Below are 24481 nucleotides of genomic sequence, written 5' to 3'. Positions count from 1 at the left end.
AGCAGGATGCCTTAAATAGTGCTATTTCTTAGGCTTGCAATGATATAATTGTTGGGATAAAAATATCCCCCACACAGATGATTTTCTCAAGTTTGGCTGCAAAATACATAATGACGGACTGTCCTTTTAAAAATTATTCCTTGTGTATGGAAAGAGATTTTCCTTGTACTTTATTCTGAAAGTGTAAAAGCAGAGCGACAATTAGAAAGATTAAATGCAACCTTTCCGATGCAAGAAAGATTAAGACAGGAAACAGGAAACCAGAAACAAGAGAATGGAAAGTGGAATTACATGAAATCACTCAGAAGATAATAAAAACTAATTATTCTCAAAATTGTGTAATTAACTTTCATGATAAACAATATATTCAAATTTTACTGGGTGTTTCCATTGACATTTAAGTTATTCCCCCCCCAAAAAATCTACCATGTTCATACTGTAGAGGTCAGGCTTCACCTGTACATTACAAAATCCTCATGTTTGTTGGGGAACAACAGAAAGACTTTGCATCACATGTGGGATAGGATTGTTGTGCCATAGGTGCATTACCTTCTGCTGTTTTTGTACCCCACCTTTTTGTACCCCACAGAGCTGCTATTGTCTCAGTTGTAAAAATCAAGTTACTTACATGCAGGGCTTTAAAAAAAAAAAAAAAGGGGCCAGAACTCTCAAGAGGGAAAAAAAGTTTTCCATCTGTATACCTAAAACTCATGAACTTTTAAACATTTTTAAAAGAATTTTGTTGGAGGTTCCAAAAATCTGTTCTGGTTCATTCCCCCAGAAAAAAAGCCCTGCGTACATGTACGTTTTGCAACAGAGCAAACAAGGACTCCATGGGGTAATTTGCAAATGCAAAAACAGCAGGCTGTAAAGGCTGAAGCTGCTTCTCATGATGTTCTGCTTTATTCACAAACAGAAAAGAACCGGTGTGGCATCCGGAGGCACAAAACTCCCATTGCATGTGTGATGGAAAGTCCTTATTTCTCCAACAAACACGATGACTTTGTAATGTGTACATGGGGCCTTGGAGCAGTGGATTAGTACTGAGGAGTCTGGGGTTCAAATCACTTCTTGCTATGAAATTTAGTATATGACCTTTAGCCAGTCATTCTCTCTCTCTAGTCTACATCATGCGGTTGTAGTGAAGATGAGCCGGAGGCCAGGAGATCCATGTAGCCCATCCTGAGCTCCTTAGAGGAATGATGGGATAAAAATAGCATGAAGTAAATGCTATTTCACATGGCAGCAAACCCAGGATCCCTGACAAGAATACCTGTAGGATCACTGTTCTTGAAAAAAATGTTTGCTATATTCTTACAATAATAAAGTGCCATCAAGTTGCAACCAATGGACTCCTCATGGAGTTTTCAAGTTAAGAGATGATCAGAGGTGGTTTGCCATTGTCTTCATCTCTATACCAACCCACGTTTTCCTTGGAAGTCTCCCACCCAAGTACTAACCATGGCTGACACTGCTTAGCGTCTGACAAGCTCAGGCTAGTTTGGGCTCTTCAGGCTGCAACACTATATTATTACTTTATAGTTTTAGGATGCATAGTCAAAATATATTGGGTTTAAACATAAAAAAGTATAATAAGAATAAAAAACATTACAACTAATCTAATAGGTTTTCCAGATTATGAGAATTTGAAATATGGAATACTTTAAAAAGTCAACAGAAATTCTTATTTTTCTGAGTAAATTTCATATTTAAAGGATCTGAGCAACACAGTTTAGGAAGAACAAGGTCATTTCTGAAAAATGGCCCAAGAAAAACCATAACCTCAAAAAACACCACATGGGGAAAAGGACAGAAAGCCGGGAGAAGAAAAAATAGGAGATAACATTGGAATTAATAATGCACCAAGCCCAGAAGTATTATTTCACATAACTGTAAACAGAAGGGAAGAAAATCTGGAACAGGGAAAACACAAAACAGATATTTTGCATTTTATTGTATTTAGATAAGGAGACACAAGAAATACTAACAACATAAGACATCTGAGGATGCAGAGTGAGAGAGCTACATAAGTAATTTGCAGTGACTGGGCTCAGCCCAAAAGTTAGTTGTTCCTACATTCCATTGGAATCAACATGACTTGAAGCTAAACTTGTTTATTTGTGAGTTCCACTAAATTCAGTGGAGCTCAATTCCAAGGAAGTAAACTCACTAATTTGTAGACTGCAGGTATACTGACTTCAATAGGTGCCAAGTACAAACAACCTGCAAGATTACAGTGACTTTTCTGACAGTGCAATCCTAAACAGAGTTACACCCTTCTAAATCCATTAACTTCAATAGATTTAGAAGGATGTAATTCTGTTTAGGACTGCACAAAAAAGTACCATCCTGATAAACGACATGTTTTCAAGAAACAAGGTATAAGTCCTGAAGCAACTAATTCATTTCATTTTATTTTTTACAGTAAAACTTTCCAATTCAAGCAACTACATATGGCACAGCTCACCGTGACTGTAATCAAGTGGTTTCAGGACTATAGTTGGAAACATTAGAGAGCAATGCAGCTCGACAGTGTGATTGAACTCAAATATTTAAAGCAGCAATTTAAAACCAAATAGAGCTTTACGTTTCAGTGGGAAAGTGTAATTTATAAACTAAAAGAGAATATCACAACAGCCCTTTACCAGTATTCACTGGAAAATTTATTATTTCCAGCAATTTAATGGAAGCAAAACTGTTACCCTATGAAACCATTTTAGTGTAATACAAGATGCATCAATTTAAATGAGAACCCTCACAAAACTATAATGTACCTTTATCCTTTCCTCCTTCAAATAGTAATGAATAAACTATACAATTCACAATGCAGAAAACATTGATTATTCATCCAAGTTCATAAACTTAAACATTTTAAGGCTGTTATACATTTATTACATTTATTACATTTATTACATTTATTAAGTTTATGAACTCTGTTAATTATTTATTATTATACATTTATTAAGTTCAGCTTCACAACATACGTAGAAAAAGTGTCTCTGAATACATACAGAGATATACTTAAACATTTTTAAGGCTGTGATAAATTTATTGTAAGTATTCAGAGACACTTTTTCTTCATATGTTGTGAAGCTGAACTCTTATCAGTCATGATGGGAAGCTGGTCAAACACAATTCAAATAGAGCACTACCTCTGTGACTTCCCAGTGGCTAGTATTTGTACAGATTTAAAATATTAAGAAAAAATTATCTATTGAAAAGAGACATTTGTAGGTGGCTTCTGAAAAATCAGTCCTTCTCTAAGCAGTAGTGAACAACTCGCTGGATATCGTATCTGGAATGTACTACACACACACACACACACACACACACATCTTAAATAGCTCAGCGGGGCACAGTTTCTGTTTTCTGTCAGGGCCTGAACCATGAAAATGCTGACTGAGTGGAACTATAATCTCCTCCCACGGAAAGCACAAATTGATTTTGGTTGCATTATGTATTTTGGCATGTTTAATTAGTCAGTCATCATAGTTTTTTGTAATTTGTAAATCAATGATTATTGTCTTTGTTAAGTCAAATGAATATTTTTAATTAAATTAAGTGAACTACTTGCTGTATTTACTATAGAATCAAAAGAATGATCTGGCAAAACAAGAAAACACACATCCCATCCCATCTAAATATCTTCACAGCTCATCTTCATAGGAACTCCTGTCTTTTCCAGAACAGCCAGAATTTCATTGTGTGTCACCCTAGAGTTGTCAACCTCCAAGCAGGACCTGGAGATCTCCTGGAATTACAACTGATCTCCAGACTACAGAGATCGGTTCTCATGGAGAAAACGGCAACAGCAGCAGGTGGATCCTGTGGTATCACATCCCTGCTAAGATCCCTCCCCATCATAAACCAGGCACCTCCCCTAAATCTCCAGGAATTTCCCAATCCACAGTTGGCAATGGCAACCTTGTGTAGCCCTTTCAGTGAAAAATCCATTGGATAGGTAGTTGGATATAATTCCTCTTTTTGGCCTTACTATTACAATTTAAAATACTGACTTTCTGTTTTTATTAAACTCTGAAGATTAACAGCATACATACCGAAATTAATAAATACTGAACTTACATGGAGGGGGCCAGGGTTTTGGTTTCCATTCTTCTGTATTTCTTTGTTGAATTTGTTCAATACGCTCATTGTACCTGGCACGATCCGAAATGATCACTCTGTAAGCCTAAAAATAGATTATATAACAGCACTCACCTCCATAAACTCAGGCTGGTATCTAACAAGTCCCTTACACAAAAGTATTGCTGCAGATGTACTGTGATTTCACAAATACTACAGTAAATAAGATTCCCTCTCCACTAAAAATGTGCTGAGGCAATACACAATCAACCTGAATGACAATCTCCTCCCATGCTGTACAACGCTCCAGTTAAGATCTGTCTCTCAAGCCCTGCTCTCTATGCCCTTGCCTTCAGAGATGACGCAGGTGGTGACTAGAGACAGGGTATTTTCTGTATTGTCACCTCAACTCTAGGAATGCCCTCCCCCTTCGAGGTAAAACACATCTTTTTACCTAGCCTTGACAAAGATCTGCTTTTGTTTCATCAAGAGTTCTACGTTGCTTATCTCCTATGGTGATTTTAATTGTAATTGTGATTTTAATTGTAAGCTGCCTTGAGCAGGACTCTGAAGAGGCAGCAAAGAAATAGCCTAAATAAATAAATAGCAAATTTGGGGGGGGGGAGAGGTAATCAGACTCAAGAAACCAGCGAATTAGAATTTTAAAAATACAAGAAAACAGCAAATTAGCATTTTAAAAATACAAATAAAAATACAATAAAATTGTTAAAGCCACAACATTTAGGCAGAACAGAAAGGAATTTTTGCCTCTTTTTTACCTACTACAACTCCTCACACTGCATTGGAAACCACTCCCCAGTCTCCCATATTTCAGCATCTGTTTGTCTAATGCGAGGAGGGACCTCAGGATCAATCTAAAACACACTAGAAATGATATCCATGAATAAACCTCTCAACATTCTAACTCTAAATCAGCTAAAGGGTACTTTGAATGTGAATAACACTGTAGTCTTGGGAAATATTTTCCCAGTTTAAATCCACCTATAAACCATTGTTTGCATTTTGGGGAGAAAATACTATATTTTTATTCCATGGGGCTAATAGCAGTTTGAGGAAATACAGTGAAAATAGCACAGATGGAAGGGTTAAACACTCCCTCTCCCAGTGTTTCCGCTGCAATCCAGTCTTAAAATAAGAATACTGGGTTATCCAGAGATCTCTTATTATCTAGGGTTACCAACTGACCTGGAGAAAAAGTGGCCTGTCCTTTTAACAGAGGCTTAATGGGATATTATTTAACAAACTAGGAATAAGGCCCATTGTGGAAATAAATACAATGAGTTCTAGAAAGAGGCTCTGGACAGGTGCCCTGGCCTTGGGCACTCAGTGTCAATTTGCTGTCGTGACTTCAGCAGGGTATAATGATACAGAGCTTACCGTTTTCTCCAGGGGAACTGATCTCTGCCATCTGGAGGGCAATTGTAATTCTGAGTGATCTCTAGCCTGGAGATTGGCAACTAGCTCCCTGGGAGGAAATGGCTGGTGTTGAGGATAGAGTCTTTGGCATTGTACCTGTCTGAGGCCCCACCCTCTTCAGGCTCCACCCCTCAAATCTCCTGGAATTTCCCGACCAGGAGTTGGCAACCCTATCTCCCTCCCAGCCAACCATCAGCATACCATTATCTGCCCCTGATCTCTACCATCTGGAGAGCAGTTTTAATTCTGAGTGGTCTCCAACCCTCACCTGGAGATTGGCACCAATGGTTCCCCAGGAGGAAAAGTACTCTTTCTCTGCAGTGGAGACCAAAGCAGCTTATATCATTCTCCTCTCCCCTTTTGATCTGCACAACAACCCTGTGAGGTAGGTTAGGCTGAAAGTCTCTGACTGGTCCAAAATCACCCACTCAACTTCCACAGCAAGAACCTGGGTCTAGCAGACCCTGCTCTGAAGCACTAACTGCTACGCCTAGGGTAGCCAACCTCCAGGTGGAGCCTAAAGATTGCCGGGTATCACGACTGAACTTCGGAAAACAGATCTCTCCCCCCCTGGAGAAAATAACTGCCTTGGAGGGTGGGCTCTGTGGCATTCTGTTCAGCTGAGGCCTCTTCCCTCCCAAAACACTGGCTTCCTTAGACTCCACCACAGAATATCCAGGAATTTCCCAACCTGGAGCTGGCAACCCTAGGACTCAGGACTGGCCCCAATTAGTTCTCTACAAAGGCCTGGAAAGAGCTTCCTTCCTTTGCCTTTTTACTGACAGAACCAAGCCTGGTTGCCTAGCAACAGCCACTGAGGGAAAACTTAGTCCCACAGGAGCCAAGCAGGACATAGTTTATTCTGTGAGGGAGAGTGTCCAGGCTGGCAGTGGGTGGGGGAGAGGAGCGGACCCAGCACCCAACCAATGATATGCAAATACTCTTGAGTGGTGGTTGATGGGCTGGAAATGGCCAATACGTAAGGGAATTATATATATAGGATTATATTTATCTTCATGCCATGAAAAGCTTTACCTGCTCATTTCCACACATTGGCCCCTGCCACACGGGCAGGAAACTGCAGAGGAGAAGTGTGGCTGTTTGCCCCGGGGCAAACTAACATGCAGTAAAGCGATCAGACCTACTGTGGAGGTTCTGTGGAGGTACTGTGGAGGTTCCATGGCAAGGGAGAGGTGCCGATCACAACACACGCCTGCGCGCAATGAAGAAGCGCGCGGCGCGGCGAACTGGTGTTCTTTTTTTGTGTACACTACGAATGCGCATGCTCCGTTGGGTGCGTGTGCGCATCCACGGAGACGTGGGGAAAAAAAACCCCTTTTCCGCAAGGGGACATGGGCGGGCGCCGGATACCACCGGAAACGCGATCAGACGCCCGCCCTTGCCCCGCAGTTTCTGGAAACTAGTACCTCCAAGGTACTAGTTTTTTGCTGCGCTTTTTCGGCAGGAAGCCTCAGTTGTGCCACGGAAGCGCTACGCTTCCCAGATGTGCTGGTGAGATCGCGACCGGAAACTCCGCTTGTCTTCCGTATCTCTTGCGTGGCTAATGTTGCGTGTGACCGCAGCCATTAAGCCTCTATTAAAATCTCTATTTTCTCCAGATCAGTTGGCAACCCTAGTTACATGGGAGATCTGTGATCCGACAGCCCTAAGTGCAACATATCATTTGGTCTTCAGGACCCATGCTGTGTGCATGAAGTTCCTCACAAGTGTCTTGGATTCAGGCAAAAGCTTTAAAGTCAGAGTTCTATTAACCTTCATCTCATAGTGTTGATGGAAAAGCACCTGTGTTATGTCTGGAGATAGCCTGGTTCTCAGGGAATGAGCGCGCAACCGTTTCCTTTCACCCGCCAGCGGGAAAGTGACCCATTGGTTCTGTATCTGTTTCAAATCCCTTTATTATGCTTGCCCTAACTGTTTGTAGTCAGTTCTAACAAAGAACGTGTTTGAGTGTCTTTCCAATGCTTTGAAATAAATTTTGCTTTTCTTGAAAACGTGGATTTATTCTCGATGCTTGGGGATCCAACACATGGCCTGCCTCTGTGTAGCAACCCTGAACTTCCTCGGTGGTCTCCCCAACCCTGCTTAGCTTCCAAGATCTGACCATCCATTCAGGCCAAAGCTTTAAATAAATTAAAGTTCAAGTAACCTTCACCTCATACCAACTGGAAATCCACTATAAAGAAGCCAAATTGAAGTTTAAGAAAAACTGCTTTCTGCTGTATGAAGAACAGCCTTTTATTTTATTTTCCATCTTGTCAAGGACAAGGTTAGGGCAACTGTAATACTGCTTTTTAAATTCTTTTTGCTACTTTTTAAAACACATACAAATGTCATTGGTATGGCTTTCAGGATATATATAACTAATATATGGGATAACATTTAAACTGTGTTACTTTCATAATTTAAAGCAACTATAAAAATGGTTGAACCAACACCACTGTTCAAATACTCGTCAGTAAAATTCTCGTCATGGAAGTTATTTCCAAGTAAATGTGCTGAGCATGATAGCCCAAGCAATTCATAAAGTCTGAGTTAAATGGCTTAATACTAGTTAGAAGAAATGGAGTACAAGTACCTTTAAACACATTATCAGACTTATGGAGGAGAAATGTCAAAAATATATAAATCTTAAGGAACATAAAGCCAGTACATAATAAAATGTTACTGAAATGTTGCTTCATAGGAGACGTTATTTATTAGCCTGTGTGTAATGATGAAATTTAGAGTGCTCTAAGTTTCAGTATCAAAGTTGTTCTTTATTAATGATTTTTTAAAAAACCTTGCTTCTCTGACTGATAGGGAGTTTGGTACATCTTTTACAGAGTTCATTTCCGCTGGAGGGAAAAATCCATTGGTTATTTTAGTAAACCTTATGAATTAGTTTCCATCTTGGGAATGATGGGTTGGGAAATCACAGCCAGCATAGGTTGGGCCACAACACTGTAATTAAGGTATCTAAGAAGTGTGCATCTATACATGCTAAGTCTCTCAGTTCTTGCTTATTCCCAGAATTGAACTTTGTTGGTCTTGGAGATGCCACTGGATTCAAACTCAGTTCTCTTATCTGTTTGTTAACTCATGTATTTGTATGCTAATTTACTGCTATTCACAGATTTTACCTACCGCTTTAATCCAATCTCAGCTACAATCTCCCAGTTACTTATGCATCTTGACTCTAACTAACTGCCCCCCCTACTTATATGTAATGGTTGAGGACATCTTGTTTCACTGTATCTGAAGAATTGTGCATGCACACAAAAGCTTATACCTTGAATAAAACTTTGTTGGTCTTAAAGAGGCCACTGAACTCAAACTAAGGTCAAACAAGGCACCCATCTTCTTCTCCTTTACAAGTCTAACAGCAGCACAGGAGAATGGATTTTGAAACATAAAACAAGTGAGGACAGAAAGGTGAAACTCCCTCATACCTCCCCCATGGCCCAATCTGAACTGAGACCCTGTACAGATGTAACTTCGCTTTTAAAGATGAACATATACCATGATCTCCCTTAACTTGATGAGTATACTGAAATTTAGAATATACTGGGTCCTGGAACTAGATTCAAAACCAACTTCTCCAGATCCATCATTTCAGATCTTTTCCTTTGTGTTCTACAGTCCGTATGACTAACCAGCCAATCAGGATTGCATAGTTCTTTTTAAATAACTCCCATTGTTTCAATGACAGGTGCCCTATTGTCTACACCTCTCACTCCCTCTTCAAAGTTCAGAGTAGACTGAGCCTGCTCATTGCATCTGAAAGGAGAATGACTTTAGACTCACTCTGAAGGATGAACATCTCAAGACTTTCATTGAGTTGGTTTGCTGTATGACTATCATATGCTTCTGCGTTCAATCAAGAAGATAAGCATTTCCCATGAAGGAGGAGAAATCTGTACAAAGTTCTATGCTACTTCTAAACACACACATCTACTTTTTAAAAATGACATCACTGTTAAATTACATTTCTTAACTTATATCCAAGCTCTGTGATCCAGGATTATATCAAAACCTGTTCTTACAATTAGGATAAGTTCCAGTCATAAATCTAAAACTAATCCTAGCTTTTAAACTTAGAACATACCAGTTCTTTCAGTATCATATTTCTGTATTATAAGCCACACTGAATGCTATTTAGCTGTAAATATTTTAATTAATAAATATGATGGTGGTGGAAAGTGCCATCAGTTCGCAGCTGACGTATGGCAACCCCATAGGGTTTTCAAGCCAAGAGATATTGAGCGGTCGTTTGCCATTGCCTACTTCTGTGTAGCAACCAGTGTTCCCTCCAAGCTGAGTGTGAGCTAGCTCAGTTTTTTAGCCTCCAGCTCATACATTTTTGTCTTAGCTCAGGAAGGATGGCTCCAGAGCAAACTAATTTATGCAATAGCCAAATCGCTCACTCACAACTTTAATGCCAGTAGCTCACAAAGTAAAATTTTTGTTCACAAGACGCCAAGCTTAGAGGGAGCATTGGTAACAACCCTGGACTTCCTCTGGGGTTTCCCATCCAAATACTAATGAGGGCTGACCCTGCTTCATTTCCAAGATCTGATGAGATTGGACTAACCTGGGTCATTCAGGACAGGGCACAAATAAGTATAATGATAAAGAAATATAAGTCATTACCACACTGCCCTTTCCTCCCCTGTTAAGATTACAGCCTCAGCTATTTATTGTCTAAGAATTATGTAGATAAGAATTTTAAAAAAAGATTGTCAGAACAAAGTATTAGCATTGCCATCATCTCCATGCCTGTAACTATAAGAAGTTAAAAGAAAATCCTAGTACCATAATAAAATATTCACACAGAGTATTGTTGACATGATTTAAAGGCTCATGGAAAAGTAAAAAAATAGGTGAAAAGTGTACTCACATAAAAAATACCTGCACCAGCAGCACCAACAACAAACAGACTGTAAAGCATATTCTCCCCAGAAGATCCAGGAACACTTGACATCTGACGGAAAGGTACTAAAAAAAAGGAATGTCATTCTAAGAAATGAACTCAGTACAGTCAAAATACTACAACTGAAATGATCTCACCTAATGAATATGGTGTTTAATAAGTCACAAAGATTATGCAAAAGGCTACGGGTAGAACTACATATTAGCTGCATTCAAGCATCACATTAAGCCAACACTGTACACAAATCCCATTTATATGCTGGCTCACACGACACTCCTACTTCTTTCTTCCACACGGAGTGTGGTGAAAGAATCCAGTTTTTAAACAAACTTTGGTTACCCATAATGTACAAATGCAGGCACTCAGGTTAGTTAGAGTTCATTTTCAGGATTCTAAACCTGAATTTAAAACTGTGTCTTAAGTTCATAGGTAGAAAACAAACACTCGTTAAACCAGGCACCTGTATTGTACACTGCAGTGTGAAGTGCCAGAAAAGGAATACAGTGTGATACAGCATAATAATATTATTATAACATGATATGGAGAACCCAGTAACATCTCTAAAATGTGGGTTATGCTGCTGAACTACTACCATCCATAGTGAGTTAGGAAACCCAAGTCTTCATTTAAGCTGGGATGCTGTGTGATGGTCAGTCATTTGTTTTTTGTGTGTGGTATTTTTGCATGCGTGTGCCTGGAAGTCATGGCAACCTCTGGCGATTCCTACTGGGGCATGGGGAATGTTCAGAGAAGTGGCTTGATAGTTCTTTGAATGTTCAGAGAAGTGGCCTCTGCCTCCTGGCCCTGGTATTCTTTGGAGGTCCCATCGAAATACTTGCCAGGGTCAGCCCTGCTTATCTTTTGAGATCTGGCAAGATTGGGCTTCCCACTATTTTCTGATGCTGTTTTAGTTCTGTGGTCTGGGTCTTAAGGCTCACTTGTAGAAGCATAAAGGGTGGAGAACTTTGACTTGAAGATCTGCAACAGCCTGCAGATTAAAATGTTCTTTCACCAGTTTCTGAATGCTATGATTTTTTTAAAATGTCAAATTTATTATTTTATTTATTATTCAAATTTGTACCCCGCCCTCCCCACAATGCAGGCTCAGGGCAGCTTTATGTGCATTTGCCCAATGGGTCTGCTAGAAGGGCACTGTTGCTGCATGATGGTATATATTAAACTGAATTACAAGCAAGCAGATGAGCCCAAGATGGTATATGCTAATTTTATTAGGTCCCATAATAGTACTACCAGAGTACATATGAGGATAAAGTTGCATCTGGATGTATTACAGGATTTGGTTCATGCATCTCTGTCTCTGCTATAACCATTCTTACTGATGAGAAGGTGTTTTAGCTTGGGAGCTGTATGTAAGTGAATAAGGGCCTTCTTCCCAAGGCCAGTGAAAGAGAAATACCCTTATCCAGGAGTCTGAATGTCACTGATGATACACTGAACTGTGAGATATAGGTGGCAACATCTGCTCCAGATATTTTTGTAACATACTCTCTCTAGGTACCAGTCTGACTCTTTCAATCTGTATCTTTACTTCATTAGGTGGGTATTGCTTGTTGCAAATCCTCTAGGTAAGATTCCCTGTTGGAGGGATCAAACAAATGCAATTGTAACATAGCATTTGGCTGTAGATTACAGATTATTTTGCGTGTTTCAAGTTGTAGCTGGAAGAATGTTTGGCAGTCACTGGGTTTCTGGTCTTAGGTGGTGATTATGCACCCTTCACCGAGCTTCACAGTAGTATCCAGAAAATATAATTGTTACATGGACAGGTCCATGCTCAAATAGATGGCAGGGTCAACACGAGAACTTCTAATGCAGCCACTGCGTCTGCAAACACAGGTGAATAGTGAGAATGAAAGCTTTTTAGCCTCCACTGTCTCCTGCTCTCCCACCCTTGCAACTTGCTCCAGATGTTTAGCCCCCCCCCCCACTTATTGGAGGGTGGGAGAAACAGGAGCAAAATGGCCAGAGGGAAGAAAAACAGGAAGCAGCGTGGAAGGCACAGGCACCAGCACCCCCTTACCTGTCAACTCTCCCCTGACAATGTTCCACACCTCTGCATAGGCCTTATCTAACTAGAATGCAGTTGGGAACTTTGCTCATGTAACACACAGCTGATATGCTAGAATAACATGTCAAAACTAATACTTGTACCAGTAGATTGCAATATGTTCTTATGGGTCTTTTAAAAAATAAACTGAGCTAATAACTTAAAATGTTTTAGCTGTTTTATCATCTTCACTACCACAATCATAAAGGTCGCCATGCATTGGGAACATGGATCCCAGGGGAAAGTTCTACTCCAGCGCAGAATATCACCTGTTAGGAAATCACAACCAATACAGCAATCTAAAAGAGAAACATCTTTAAGGCATCTTTCATTTTAGAATTCAGACTCTTGGTCATACATATTTAATGCTCTAAAGTCTTATCATTCTCTTGCTGCTTTGAGGACAGGATGATTACATAAGCTTATCTTTGAGTAGATACATACTTTGTTACTTTATGGCACAGAGTTGTTATTAGTTGCAATATTCACAGCAAGCAGCCCAATATTTTATCTAAGCGTAGACACAGCATGACATCTAGACACTATGGAAGATTTTAACTGTGGTGTAGTAGATTGATTGAAATCACTGATCTAGCATCCCAATGTACAGATTTCCTAAGCAAGATTCATCATTTGTTTAATTCCTATGGAAACTAACAAAATATATGTTTGCAATTTCAGAATGCCTTTGTACTACCCAGGAGCATAAACCAAAAACTAGCCCAACAATCCATATCACATGCCTTTCTTTTGTACTACAGAATGCATATCTACTTAGGAAAGCAATTATGAAATTAAGATTTTTTGTCTAGCATTCTCTTTTCCCATATGAAGAGAGACACCAAGCAATTAAAGACACATACAGTTGCCATCATAAGCAGTGTTATATCCTGCTAAACCCATTTAAATCAATGTGCTTAGAAGGATATAATTCTTTTTAGAATGACAGTGTTGAAGTTCCAAGAATTTTTTGGAATCAAGGATTTTTAGCTATGGAACAGGTTTCTCCATGAAATTAGATGTCCATACATGTGCTTTCTCCATTGTGGCTGTTGCGTTGTGGAATGGCCTGTCCGGAGAGGTCAGAAAGGCTCCCACTCTCCTGGAGTTCCATGATCTATGCAAAACCAAACTGTTCAAGAGGGCTTTTCTGCACAGGTAATAAGGCTGCACAGAACAGTTTTAAAAATTACTTGGATAAATGATTGGAACCTATGGTCTTCACTGCTGTATATAGGGTATTATGAGTCGGATCCAACTGGCTTTACCTTTACCTTTTAAGTAATTTCTGTACTGCTTAATATGTCATGTTAATACTTATGGTACGCTCCTTTTCTTTCCAGTGGTTCTAGTCTTATAATATCCTAATGCATTGTCTATTGAATACCTGTGTTCTGTTTTATCAGCCTCACTGTTTTGCATAGTGTAGTTTAGTGGTTAGCATGCCAGCCTAAGATCTGATAAACCCAGGTTTGAATCCCCAGTCTGGCATGAAACTTTGGGCCAATCGAAAGGTGGACTATAAATAACAAAATAAATAAATCAATATGTGGATATTATTTTGTCACATATTTAATGCTTGACCTCAAGAGTTAAAAATTAATTATTTTGCATAGTGTAGTCTAGTGGTTAGCATGCCAATAAACCCACTGATAAACCCAGGTTTGAATCCCCAGTCTGGCATGAAACTTTGGGCCAATCACTATCTCTCAGCCTGACCTACCTCAGAATGAAGGGAAGGAGAGAATGATACTGTGAGCCACTTTGGATTTCCACTGGAGAGAATTCAGGCCTCCGATGCTCCTTCCTAGAACTAGTGTTTAGATATTAAATGCCACTAGTTGCAAATATTCCCTATAATCACCACAGTTAGCAACCATTAATGGACTTAGGAACCTGTCTAACCCCTTTTCAAGTTGCATCTATGCTAATGGCCATCACAACATCCACTGGCAGCAAATTAATAGGTAAGGCTACCCTCTATCTAAGTTATATCACCAGAAGTAGAGACTGAGGCTGCCATAAATACAATGTCAATGGCAGAATCCAGCCTTTTAGACCCTAGGCAGCCACCCTCCCCCCCCCCAATCCCTCATTGCTCTGAATGGAGAATGTGCTAGAATAAATGCAACCTGTCAGCATTGAACACAATCAGCAAGTTTTCTTCACTGACCCCAGTGCTGGGTACTTCTGGGTGTGCCACCTCAGCTCTATCTATGTGCCCAAACAAGAAGAGAGAATCAGTTGCCCTTTATTTCCACATTCTTGGTTCTCTCACCCTTCAGCATGAATTTGTGTCAGGCGCTCAGCCTCTGTGCGCAGATTTCATTGGGCCCACACAAGACTTGTCGGGGTGTCTGCTTTGCTGTTGGTGCTTTTTTGTTTTGTTTCTCTCACCCTTCAGCATGAATTTGTGTCAGGTGCTCAGCCTCTGTGCGCAGGTTTCATTGGGCCCACACAAGGCTTGTCGGGGTGTCTGCTTTGCTGTTTGGGACTTTTTTGTTTTGTTTTTTGCAATTCTCGGCCATTGTGAGCGCCATGTATAAGTGAGGAAGGGTGCGGGGGGGGGGGGGGGCGAATGCAAAGGATTCCCACACGAGCCCTACACGGGCTGGGCTCAGTTCCATGCCATTGCCTAAGCCTCATGACCTTCACGTCTCCTCTCGCAGGCGGCGCACAGCGACCAAGGCAAACACGTCCCCGCTCCCCCACCCCCCCGTCCGGCCACAGGCTGTACGCTTGTTCTGCCGCCGACGGCTCACCTGGCGCAGCAGCACACACGCCGAGCCCCCACCGTTGGGCGCGTGAATAAGTTTCCCCGCCCTCACTCACCGCGTGTGCGAAGTTGGGGCGCAGCCCTGGCGAAGCGAGAGGTTAAAGTCTGCCAAGCGACCCTGCAAAGCGGCATTGTGGGGAGGAAGGGGGCTGCAATGACGCCGCCGGGGCTTCAGCCGCACCGAGGTTCGAGCCGCCACTAGCCGAGGAGAGAATGACAGCCAGTCCCAGCCGCTTCACGCAAGTAGGAGGACCGAGGCGGGGACTGAGCAAGGCTCGCCCAATCCAGGCTCGTCTTCGCGGGCTGTGCCCGGCCTGCTTTCTGGCTCGTTTAGATCGTCTGCCTCTGTCGTAGCCTACTCCGGTTTTGCCCTTGCTTTCTCCTCCTGCTCCTCGCCGGGTAGACCAGCTCTCCCCCGAAGGGCAGAGACGTGATGCGGCGGAATTGGAGGCATCAAACCAAGGTGAAAGCCTAGCGCTTGCCTGAGAAGGCGCCTGACTCAGCACGCCCAGGGCAGGGGTTGGTGTAGCTACGCCCGTGCGACCCAGCTGCTGCCGTTTACAGAATCTACAGAGCACCCCAAGGAGTCTGGGCATGCTGCAAATACCGGAGCACTACATTCTGATACCCAATGCCACAGCCACCAGCTGGTTTGTGGAAAGCCAGTGTTGTTAGTTAGGGATACTACTGTATTTGATCTGCAGCTTAGCTTTGAAACATGTTTTTTCCAAGATCAGGACCCAGGTCTCATTATACAATATGGTAGGGGATAGTGAACCAGAGGGTTTTTATTGGAAATTTCAGTCCAGCACAAAATAATGTGGTTCAGTTTTATGCACACAGCATTCTCTTCTAAAGAGGCACAGCTCAGTTTTGACTGACATCACGTGCCTCTGCTCTGGCTGAGGTCCACAAAAATGTAGTTTATCCAACCTGCCCCCAAATGTCCATTATGGCGCATCAATGGTCCACAACAAATAAGAATCAACTCCCACTGAACTGGAAAACATTCTTCCTGTTATAAGCAACCATGTGAATGAGTCTTTACAAGCCTGCTCTATTCACAGTGTTCTTCATCTCAGGCAGCATTAGGCTCCAATCTTAAGCATGTTTACCCAAATTTTACTCTTACTGAAATCAGTAGATCATCCCACTAAACTAGTTCAGGGACAAACTGGTGTACTATGGAATTACAAACAAGATCATTTATGGTTGACCTCAGACTCAAATTTTGTTAGTTGATACTTGTATAAAAGAAGCTTTGCTCAACAAGTATTGCTAACATAATGCAGCAAGGCACATATTAAAACTAGGCTGATAATTGTAAATTAGACTATAATGCAAATTTGGCTTTCAGTCAGTGAGCATGTAACAGTACAACAGCTATTTCTCCCAAGCTGGAAAAGAAGAGTCACAAAACATACAACAATTAAAACAAATCACAAAAGGTCTGTTCTAGGATCAAATACAAGTGGCAATACAGATTGCTAGTATAGATGGCCAAAAAGAAAAATTAACCCTATAAAGTCTCATAAGGAAAATCCACAGAACATCTCACTTATGATATATGATGCTACCTGCTATTAAAAGAGCACCCTTTTAGTTTGTAAAAACTCAAAAGGTCTACTGGGCTGACCAAAGACTGAACATGGGAGTTCTAGCTGCTGCTCTTACTGATTATGCTGCCCCTATAATTCCTAAGTAAGAGCATAAAAACAGCAGCAACATTTCCTAAGGACTCCATGTAGACTATGGAAGCATCCTCAACATCAATAAGTTTTATTTGTAAATGACCAATGAAGACTGCAATTAACACAGAGATAATTAGGAATATCTAACCATTATCCAACCTTTTTGAGCCTGTGGGCACATTTGAACTTCTGACACAGAACTGTTAGCCAAACTGCTTATCTACGCAGCGGCCAGACTAAATGAATAGGGGTTTCCGGCCAGATTCCGAAATGAGGATCTTCCCGAAGATACGAGACCCGGTGTTTGAATTAAAATCAGTTGTTCTCTTTACTGTATAATACTTGGTTTCACAAACATACAAAAACAGATTCACACACTGATACATACAAGGTTCCTTTAGAGATAAAGAAACAGAAAATATCACTTTTACACTAAATGGATGGGAAAGGGGAACGGCAAATACTTATCTGATCTGGAGCTTGACCTTCCCAATGAAGAATACAGGAATAAGAAATTCTAACTAAAGGAATCCTACTGCACACCGTTGGAACCTGCCAACACGTGTGGGCCTCCTGGCTGCAGTCCAAGAGAACACGTAAGAGTTACCTATAGCAGAGCTTAAGTTACAGAGTTAAGGTAAAAGATGGCTAGCAGGGCTCAAACTGTTGAACCTCGCTTTTTATAAACTATCTTAGGGGGCTGGCATCTGTACCATCCTCCCACTTGTGGTCCGTCCCATGACCTGACTCTATCGGTTACTAGGAGATGAAGTCTCTACCTGGAGGGAAGGGGCAATATGGAAATCTAAACCTTTAACTCAGGGAATGCATCTGGTCAAGGTGTGAAGATGGTACCAAGGCAACCTTTGATGTGTAGAGAGATGTGGCCTGGTCCCAAGCCATAAAACGACCATTCAACAGGAAACTGTCTTTTTGGATGCAAACCAGATACCAAGGGTTATGTGTGTCCTTCCAGTTTATGCATGGTGGCTGAAACCATAAAAGTTGTCATTTGTGCTGACCCATAATGGCGATGGCTCCTTCTTCCTCAAGCTGGGTGTGTGTGTGCAAAGTCATCAGCATGAAAGTGCAGGCACCATAGCAGCTTTCAGTTGAAACAGTCACATCAAGCAAAGCACACAGTCTTCCCAAACCCATAGGTACTTGCAGGTACAGTCCATGTGTGTGCGTGCCAGCAAACACAAATAAACGCACATATACGCACATTCCTCAACAATGCTGGGTGCAGCCACAAAAAGGCTGCCACAGAAAGTGGAGACAGCCACAAAGTGGCTACCATAGCTTACCTTTGGACACACAGTCAAGCTCCTTGTGCAGTGGTGGCAGCTGCTGCCAAAGGAATGTTTTTAAAAACCTGCTCAGCGAATCAAATCTCTAATAGCCAGTCAGAAATTTTGTTTGGAAAAGCCCCACCCACTTTATAAATACTCGGTGGGTGCCATGAAAGGTGTCAGTGGGCTCCGTGGTGTTCTCAGGAACCACTTTGAGAACTGCTCTCCTCAACAAATGAGCTTCATATACAAATTAGTTACTATTTTATGCACAGAAAGATCAAATTAGAAGTCTTAAGAGTAATATGTTTTATTTATAAGCTTCAGAAATGACCAAATAAAACATGACCATTTCAGCTACTTTTCCTTCTTGTCACGGTTTTGTATCAGGAAGATAATATGAACCAATGGGTTATCTTAAATTAGTAATCGCCTTGCGCAGTATGCATTAACTGCCGTAGCTTCTTAGGAGGGCTTCTTCAACCTAGAAAAGATTTTTTTAAAGATGAAACCATACTGTAATAGCAATCACAATGACATATGGCTCACAATGCGGACTCTTCTAAATCATATCCACTCCTTCCCCAAATGTCAAGCAAAAAGACAAACTCTTACAACTTGCAAATGGGGGGAGTGATTGCCTACAAGCTTGAGACATCTCTTGACAATGAAAATTGACAAAGCATAAGCTATTTATTTTGCCATCTGCCTTATCAGTGAGATATACAGCACTATAAATTTTTAATCTTTTGTATGTTCACATTCAGATAAAGTAAACCACTAATACTCCAGTTAAAAGCAAACCAATAGTGAAACAAGGAGCAAATTTATTTCCAGGGCAGATATATTTACTATAGAAATGAAGCATAGTCCTGGCTTTGCCAGGAGGCATTGCCTCCATCCAAAGTGCCTGAATCAGCATACTGTATGGGAACTGTACCATGTGAATATTAAATCAGTTTTAGTAGCCAGTCTAGAGATCTGCAGTATCTGCAAGCACTGCCACAAATCAGATGTTTGCAACCACCGAAGCTGGGATGACAACTATCATAGCTGCCTTGCCTTTCTCTTGTAGTATTTAGATATTTATACCCCATTTTTTTCTCAAAAGGAACCCTTCTGCAGTTTTATCCTCATGGCAACCCTGTGATACAGATTAGGCTGAGAAAGTAATTGGCCTAAGGTCTTTCCATGAGCTTCCATAGCAAAACAGGGATTTGAATTTTGGTCTCTCAGATCCTGGTTCCATACTCTAAACCAGAGGTGTTGAACTCATTTATTACGAGGGCTGGATCTGACAAAAATGTCATTTGTTGGGCTGGGCCATGTGTGCCCTAAAATGTAATCCCAGGTACCAGAGAAACCAACTTTATAAAGGACACAGGCAAACCCAATTATAACAATAAACAAACATGCTTTAAACATTAACACTCATCATATTTCCTTAAACTATCTCCCTGATGCCCACCTTCCCACTTCCACCGCCCATTACACATTAGCACTGGGACGGTATACAGAGACATCTAGAAATAAAGGTAATGACCAGTTGCTCGCAGGCCGGATAAGAGCCCTGGACATGCCGGCTCCAGCCTGCAGGCCATATGTTTGACACCCCTGCTCTAAGCAATATTTCTCTTTCTCATCTAGCTACATAGCAGGTGATACAATATAAGGAGAGAACTATGGGAATAAAGTTGTATAATACAGAAAAAAACCTGGTTATATTAACGAGAGTATATATTTCAAAAATAATGGAGTGCATTCACATTAATAAGGCAAGACTCATATAGTATACATTCCAATCACACTGTAATTGAAATCACAGGAAATCTCATATACATTTAATTATCTTCAGAAAAAAGAAGTGCTGTGCCATCAATAAAGTGCTTCTTTAAAGACAGTAGATTTTTGTCATTTATGGTTGTAATATACAAGCTTTAAAATGCTTTTGTAGACAAGATATATAAATTGTTTTATGCTTCTTGATTTCAAGTAGTAAAACTATATAAGCTTTAGATATGCTGTTCTCACATAATTGAATGTATGGAAACCTTTTTGAAGATATGAATGCTGTCTGTGAAATGTAAAGATGATCTCATGTTGGTGAGTGCTTAGATATAATTTGGTAGCTTTTTTATAATGCAATTGCTTTTCTGCAATAGAACCTTATGAGATGTTTTATTTTGTAGTATGTGGTGATTGTCCATCTATGAAGAAGCCTTGATGAAATGGCAGCATTTAGGCTAGCAAATTCCGTTGATGGATTATTGCTTTCTACTCTTTGAAAATACTTGGATATAACTACTTGGAAACAAGTGACTACTTGAAAGCAAGAAGCATAAAACAATTGGACTATTGAATGTATATGACATTTCCTGTGGTTTCCATTACAGTGTGATTGGAATGTATATATGAGTCTTGCCTTATTAATGTGAATGTATATTTATACTTATGACTTGTTGAGACTGCACTCTTTATTATTGTTGAAACATAGCAGGTGATGGCAGAAGACAAGTCAATCCATCTCAGCAGATATTTCACTTTTTACCTCCTATTTTGTCAGCTGTAACCATGGGGAAAGATAGCTGAGGAAGATGGCTGGACCTGATGGAGGGAGGGAGCAGCTCCCTGCTGGCCACACACAGGGGCCAGGGGTTTCTAGGGTAGACCCCAATACTGGGGCAGGCAGGATTAGGCTGGCAGGGCTAGGTGATGTCCTTCTGCACTGGCCCCCTAAGCAATTACCTAGGGCTAATTAGTAGACAGGCTGCTCCTGTTTACTAATGAAAGTAATGGGTCCTAAGGAAAGGCAAATCACAGAGTATTAAGTTTATATACTCACCATCGAATGACGACTACTAAGACTCTTTCTCTGCTTTTCTCCTTTCATATTCTTTTGTATCGTCATTATGCTGTTTTAAGAGCTGGAATTTAACACGTCATTTTAAAGCATGAGTCATACCGGGTCAGCATTTAAAGACAAGACAGTCGACATTTAAAAATCAATCTCTATTTGTTCACAAGAATATTGTAGTGTGAGGGTTTTAACCAAGAGACTGAATTCAAGTGACAATTTCCAAGCGCCCCTTACTTCCATGGTTGCTGTTAACCTTCATTACAACTATCCAACCAGTGAAGGTTCTCGCCAGTTACCAAATTTTCTTTAACAGGCTAAAGCAAAATTATCTTTAGACAGCTAATGTGCTATTTGGTGTAGTGGTTAAGTGCACGGACTCTAATCTTGGAGAACTGGGTTTGATTCCCCACTCCTCCACTTGCACCTGCTGGATGACCTTGGGCAAGCCATAGTTCTGGCACAGCTGTTCTTGAAAAAGAGCAGTTTCTGTCAGAGCTCTCTCAGCCCCATCGACCTCACAGGGTGTCTATTGTGGGGAGGGGAGGGAAAGGAGTTTGTAAGCTACTCTGAGACTTCTTCGGGTAGTGAAGGGCGGGGTATAAATCCAATCTCCTCCTCCTCTTGTCTGTCAGCCCAATGGAGTCAAAGCAAGACTTCTGGCAGTAGCAGGGCTTTCCTGATATCTTTGCAGTTGGACCTATACAAATATTTAGAATCATGATCAGTGTCTTTTGGCTTCTGGTTTAGAATGCTGTAGCAAAGACAAAAAATTCACTTTGGAATCTTATAACATGTTTCCAGTCTCATAAACACATATGTGCAAGTTGCTTTATAGAAATGGGGCTGTGACTGCTCAGAGATTCAAGAGAGAGACCTAAAAATACTATATCACATTTCCTTCACTAAGGAAAGTAACTGAATAAGGAAGAGTTATTTCTGAAACAGTTAATAAATTATTTAAATTATTCTTACCAGAACCCATATAGCTATTGTGGAACCAAGAGATATACTAACTTTCACCCAGTCAGGATTTCTTAGATCATCCTTCCTTGCCGTGAATGCAGAACGAGACGATACTAGAATAAAGGAGCACACAAATGTGTTAAAGTGAGGGGATGGTTTGCTTGAATCTCAGATTACTATCTTTGATTATTAATACAAAGGAATCACTAGTGAAAGTGATTTCTCACTAAATACTGGAAATCATGAAAAAGGAAGGGGAGAAAACCTGCAGAAATTTAAAAGAATAAGTTAATATGATAATTTTGAATAGCTACAGCAATACAAATTGATACTTCAGAAAAGGATTGCTCACCATAGAAGAAACTCTTTGAGCCAAGAGAATTAATTGTATGTGTTAAGATTTGTAAAGGGGGATTTTATCTTTTAACAGTTTTTGAAGGGAGGATGAACAGAGGAAACAGAAAGGAGTGACTCATTTATTGAGAAGCAAGACAACAAATGAAAAGTTTATTTGCGATATGCAGAAATACTCAGCTCTCCACCCACTCTCTAATCCAGCCAATTTCTCCTGACTTTCATTGCCCGTTGAGATTATCTGTTATGAGCCATAGTAACAATAAAGGCCAGGTTTTGAAAACTAATTTGCTATAAAGGTGTTAATTACAGCTTTCAAAGAGGAGAGAGACACAGAGAAACATTGTATTCATTAAAAACATTACAAATGTTTAGGATCATTTTGCATTTATGGTATCTAAACACAGACAGTTTGTTTAGGGAACAGAAAACTTCACTCTTCCTAGAAGCCAAAATTAAAGATAAAGGAAAAGGAGGAATCTTGACAGCAAGGGCCAAAGGAACAGGGTATCTGGGGAGGTGGGTCGTGTCTCAGAAAAAAACAAGAGGCAAGATCCAGGCACGGAGAAAGAAGGAGAATAGAAAGATATATAATTGCCTTTCTCTGCCCTGTTATTAGAAATCCCTATTTTTTTTAAAAAAAAAACACACAAACAGAAGCACCTTAAATCAAAACTGAAAAAGCCTGTATACAAAATGCATATGTTAATCTATGACCCTTTCCAAAATGTTGTTAAAGGTCCAGATCCCAATAAGTTGTTAGTATGAAAAGAAAAGCATATCAACATATGTAACAATAATAGTGCATTCAGCAAGAAACATGAAAGATCTCTTTTCCTAGAGAATGTTAAGCAGTGTGAATGGCGGCGGGGGGGGAGGGGAGAACTATACACACAAACTATACCACTGGTCTATCAAGGTCGGTACTATCCTGACTAGCAACAAATCTCTCCGGTGGAGATCTTGAACATCACCCAATCCTTCTAGCTGGAGATGCCAGGGATTGCCAGATGCTTTGTTCCTGAGCGATCCTAACTATCAGGATGGTAGTTTTACACCTGTTTTGTTGCCTTTCTCCCAAGAACTCAGGGCAGCATGCATAGCCAGGGCTCTCTCTCATGCAGTCTCCTATCCCCGAACTAACCATACCCACCCTAAACTGCTTAATCTCAGCGCAGCATATCCTGTGCCTTCAAACCATACCCCTGGCGGGAAAACCTGCAGTCGGTAGCCGCTATCCATGAAGGCCCATTCAAGTGTTATCACAACACTCCGTGCTCGCTCAACAACAAAGCTTCCTCGCCAATATGTCTCCTACAGCCTGCTACACCCCAGCCATCGGGCTCAGCAAAGAGAAAACGAGGCGTTGCTGCGGCAGTGAATGAAGACCGAATCTGAAGGTCACATGCAAGAGACCGGTATAAAAACCTCACACGCAACGACAGAAAGAGAAGCCAGGTTGCCCGGGGCGGGGGCCCTTTTCTCTTTCCGCACCCCGTTCTTTTCTAGCCAGGTTAAGCTCTGAAAACAGCTCAGTTCACTCACTGGGGGTTGGGTTTCCCGAGATCCGCAGAAGGCGCCGCAAAGCTTGCCAAGGTGCCGCCATGTCGGTTTCCTCTCTCCTCTCGCTGTCTAGGCAACATCCATTAGAGCGACCAATCATATCGCTTTAGGGGCGGGACGTGGTGTGATGTGTATTATTTGCTTATTGGAGAGGCTCTGTCTAGTGTGACATAAAAAGTGTGGAATTGGCGTTGCCTCACGTGAGAGACGAATTTTGCCCCTAGCAGTAAAAGGCCACCACCCCCGGGCTCAGGCAGGCGAGGGAACATTCCCCCCCCCCTGCCATTGCAGGCGCCGTGGCAGCCGCCATATCTCTTTAAAGAGCCCCTTGAGGGGTGGGGGAGCCAGAATGACCTCTCTCGGACGTCACACCCGAGAGGCGGATTTTGCCCCTAGCAGCAGAAGGCCACCACCCCCGGGCTCAGGGAGGCGAGGGAACATTTCGCCCCACCCCCAGGGGGGGGGGT

The 24481-nt window shown here is 41.2% G+C and overlaps 2 protein-coding genes across 2 annotated transcripts in view; both read right to left on the bottom strand.

Annotated features, from left to right (window-relative positions):
• The window catches only part of MGARP (mitochondria localized glutamic acid rich protein), a 19443-nt gene extending 3753 nt beyond the window's left edge, over positions 1 to 15690 (bottom strand). Inside the window, exons 1-3 of the mRNA XM_015411618.1 lie at positions 15351 to 15690; positions 10418 to 10515; positions 4084 to 4189 (exon numbers count right to left, since the gene is read on the bottom strand). Coding sequence (XP_015267104.1) covers positions 4084 to 4189; positions 10418 to 10515; positions 15351 to 15426 — 280 coding nt within the window. The 5' untranslated portion in view covers positions 15427 to 15690. The remainder of the gene's footprint in view (positions 1 to 4083; positions 4190 to 10417; positions 10516 to 15350) is intronic.
• Positions 15691 to 18405: 2715 nt separating this feature from the next.
• NDUFC1 (NADH:ubiquinone oxidoreductase subunit C1) lies at positions 18406 to 24316 on the bottom strand. The gene is made up of 4 exons (XM_015411619.1): positions 23997 to 24316; positions 22107 to 22210; positions 21120 to 21201; positions 18406 to 18761 (listed from the first exon to the last, which is right to left on the bottom strand). The coding sequence occupies exons 1-3, from the start codon at positions 24112 to 24114 to the stop codon at positions 21136 to 21138; spliced, it is 288 nt and encodes a 95-aa protein (XP_015267105.1). The 5' UTR covers positions 24115 to 24316; the 3' UTR covers positions 18406 to 18761; positions 21120 to 21135.
• Between the last annotated feature and the right edge of the window lie 165 nt (positions 24317 to 24481).

Source organism: Gekko japonicus, unplaced genomic scaffold, assembly GCF_001447785.1.
Source record: "Gekko japonicus isolate JY-2015 unplaced genomic scaffold, Gekko_japonicus_V1.1 scaffold11, whole genome shotgun sequence".
Taxonomy (NCBI): Eukaryota; Metazoa; Chordata; class Lepidosauria; order Squamata; family Gekkonidae; genus Gekko; species Gekko japonicus.
This window is presented reverse-complemented; position numbering and strand designations above follow the sequence as displayed.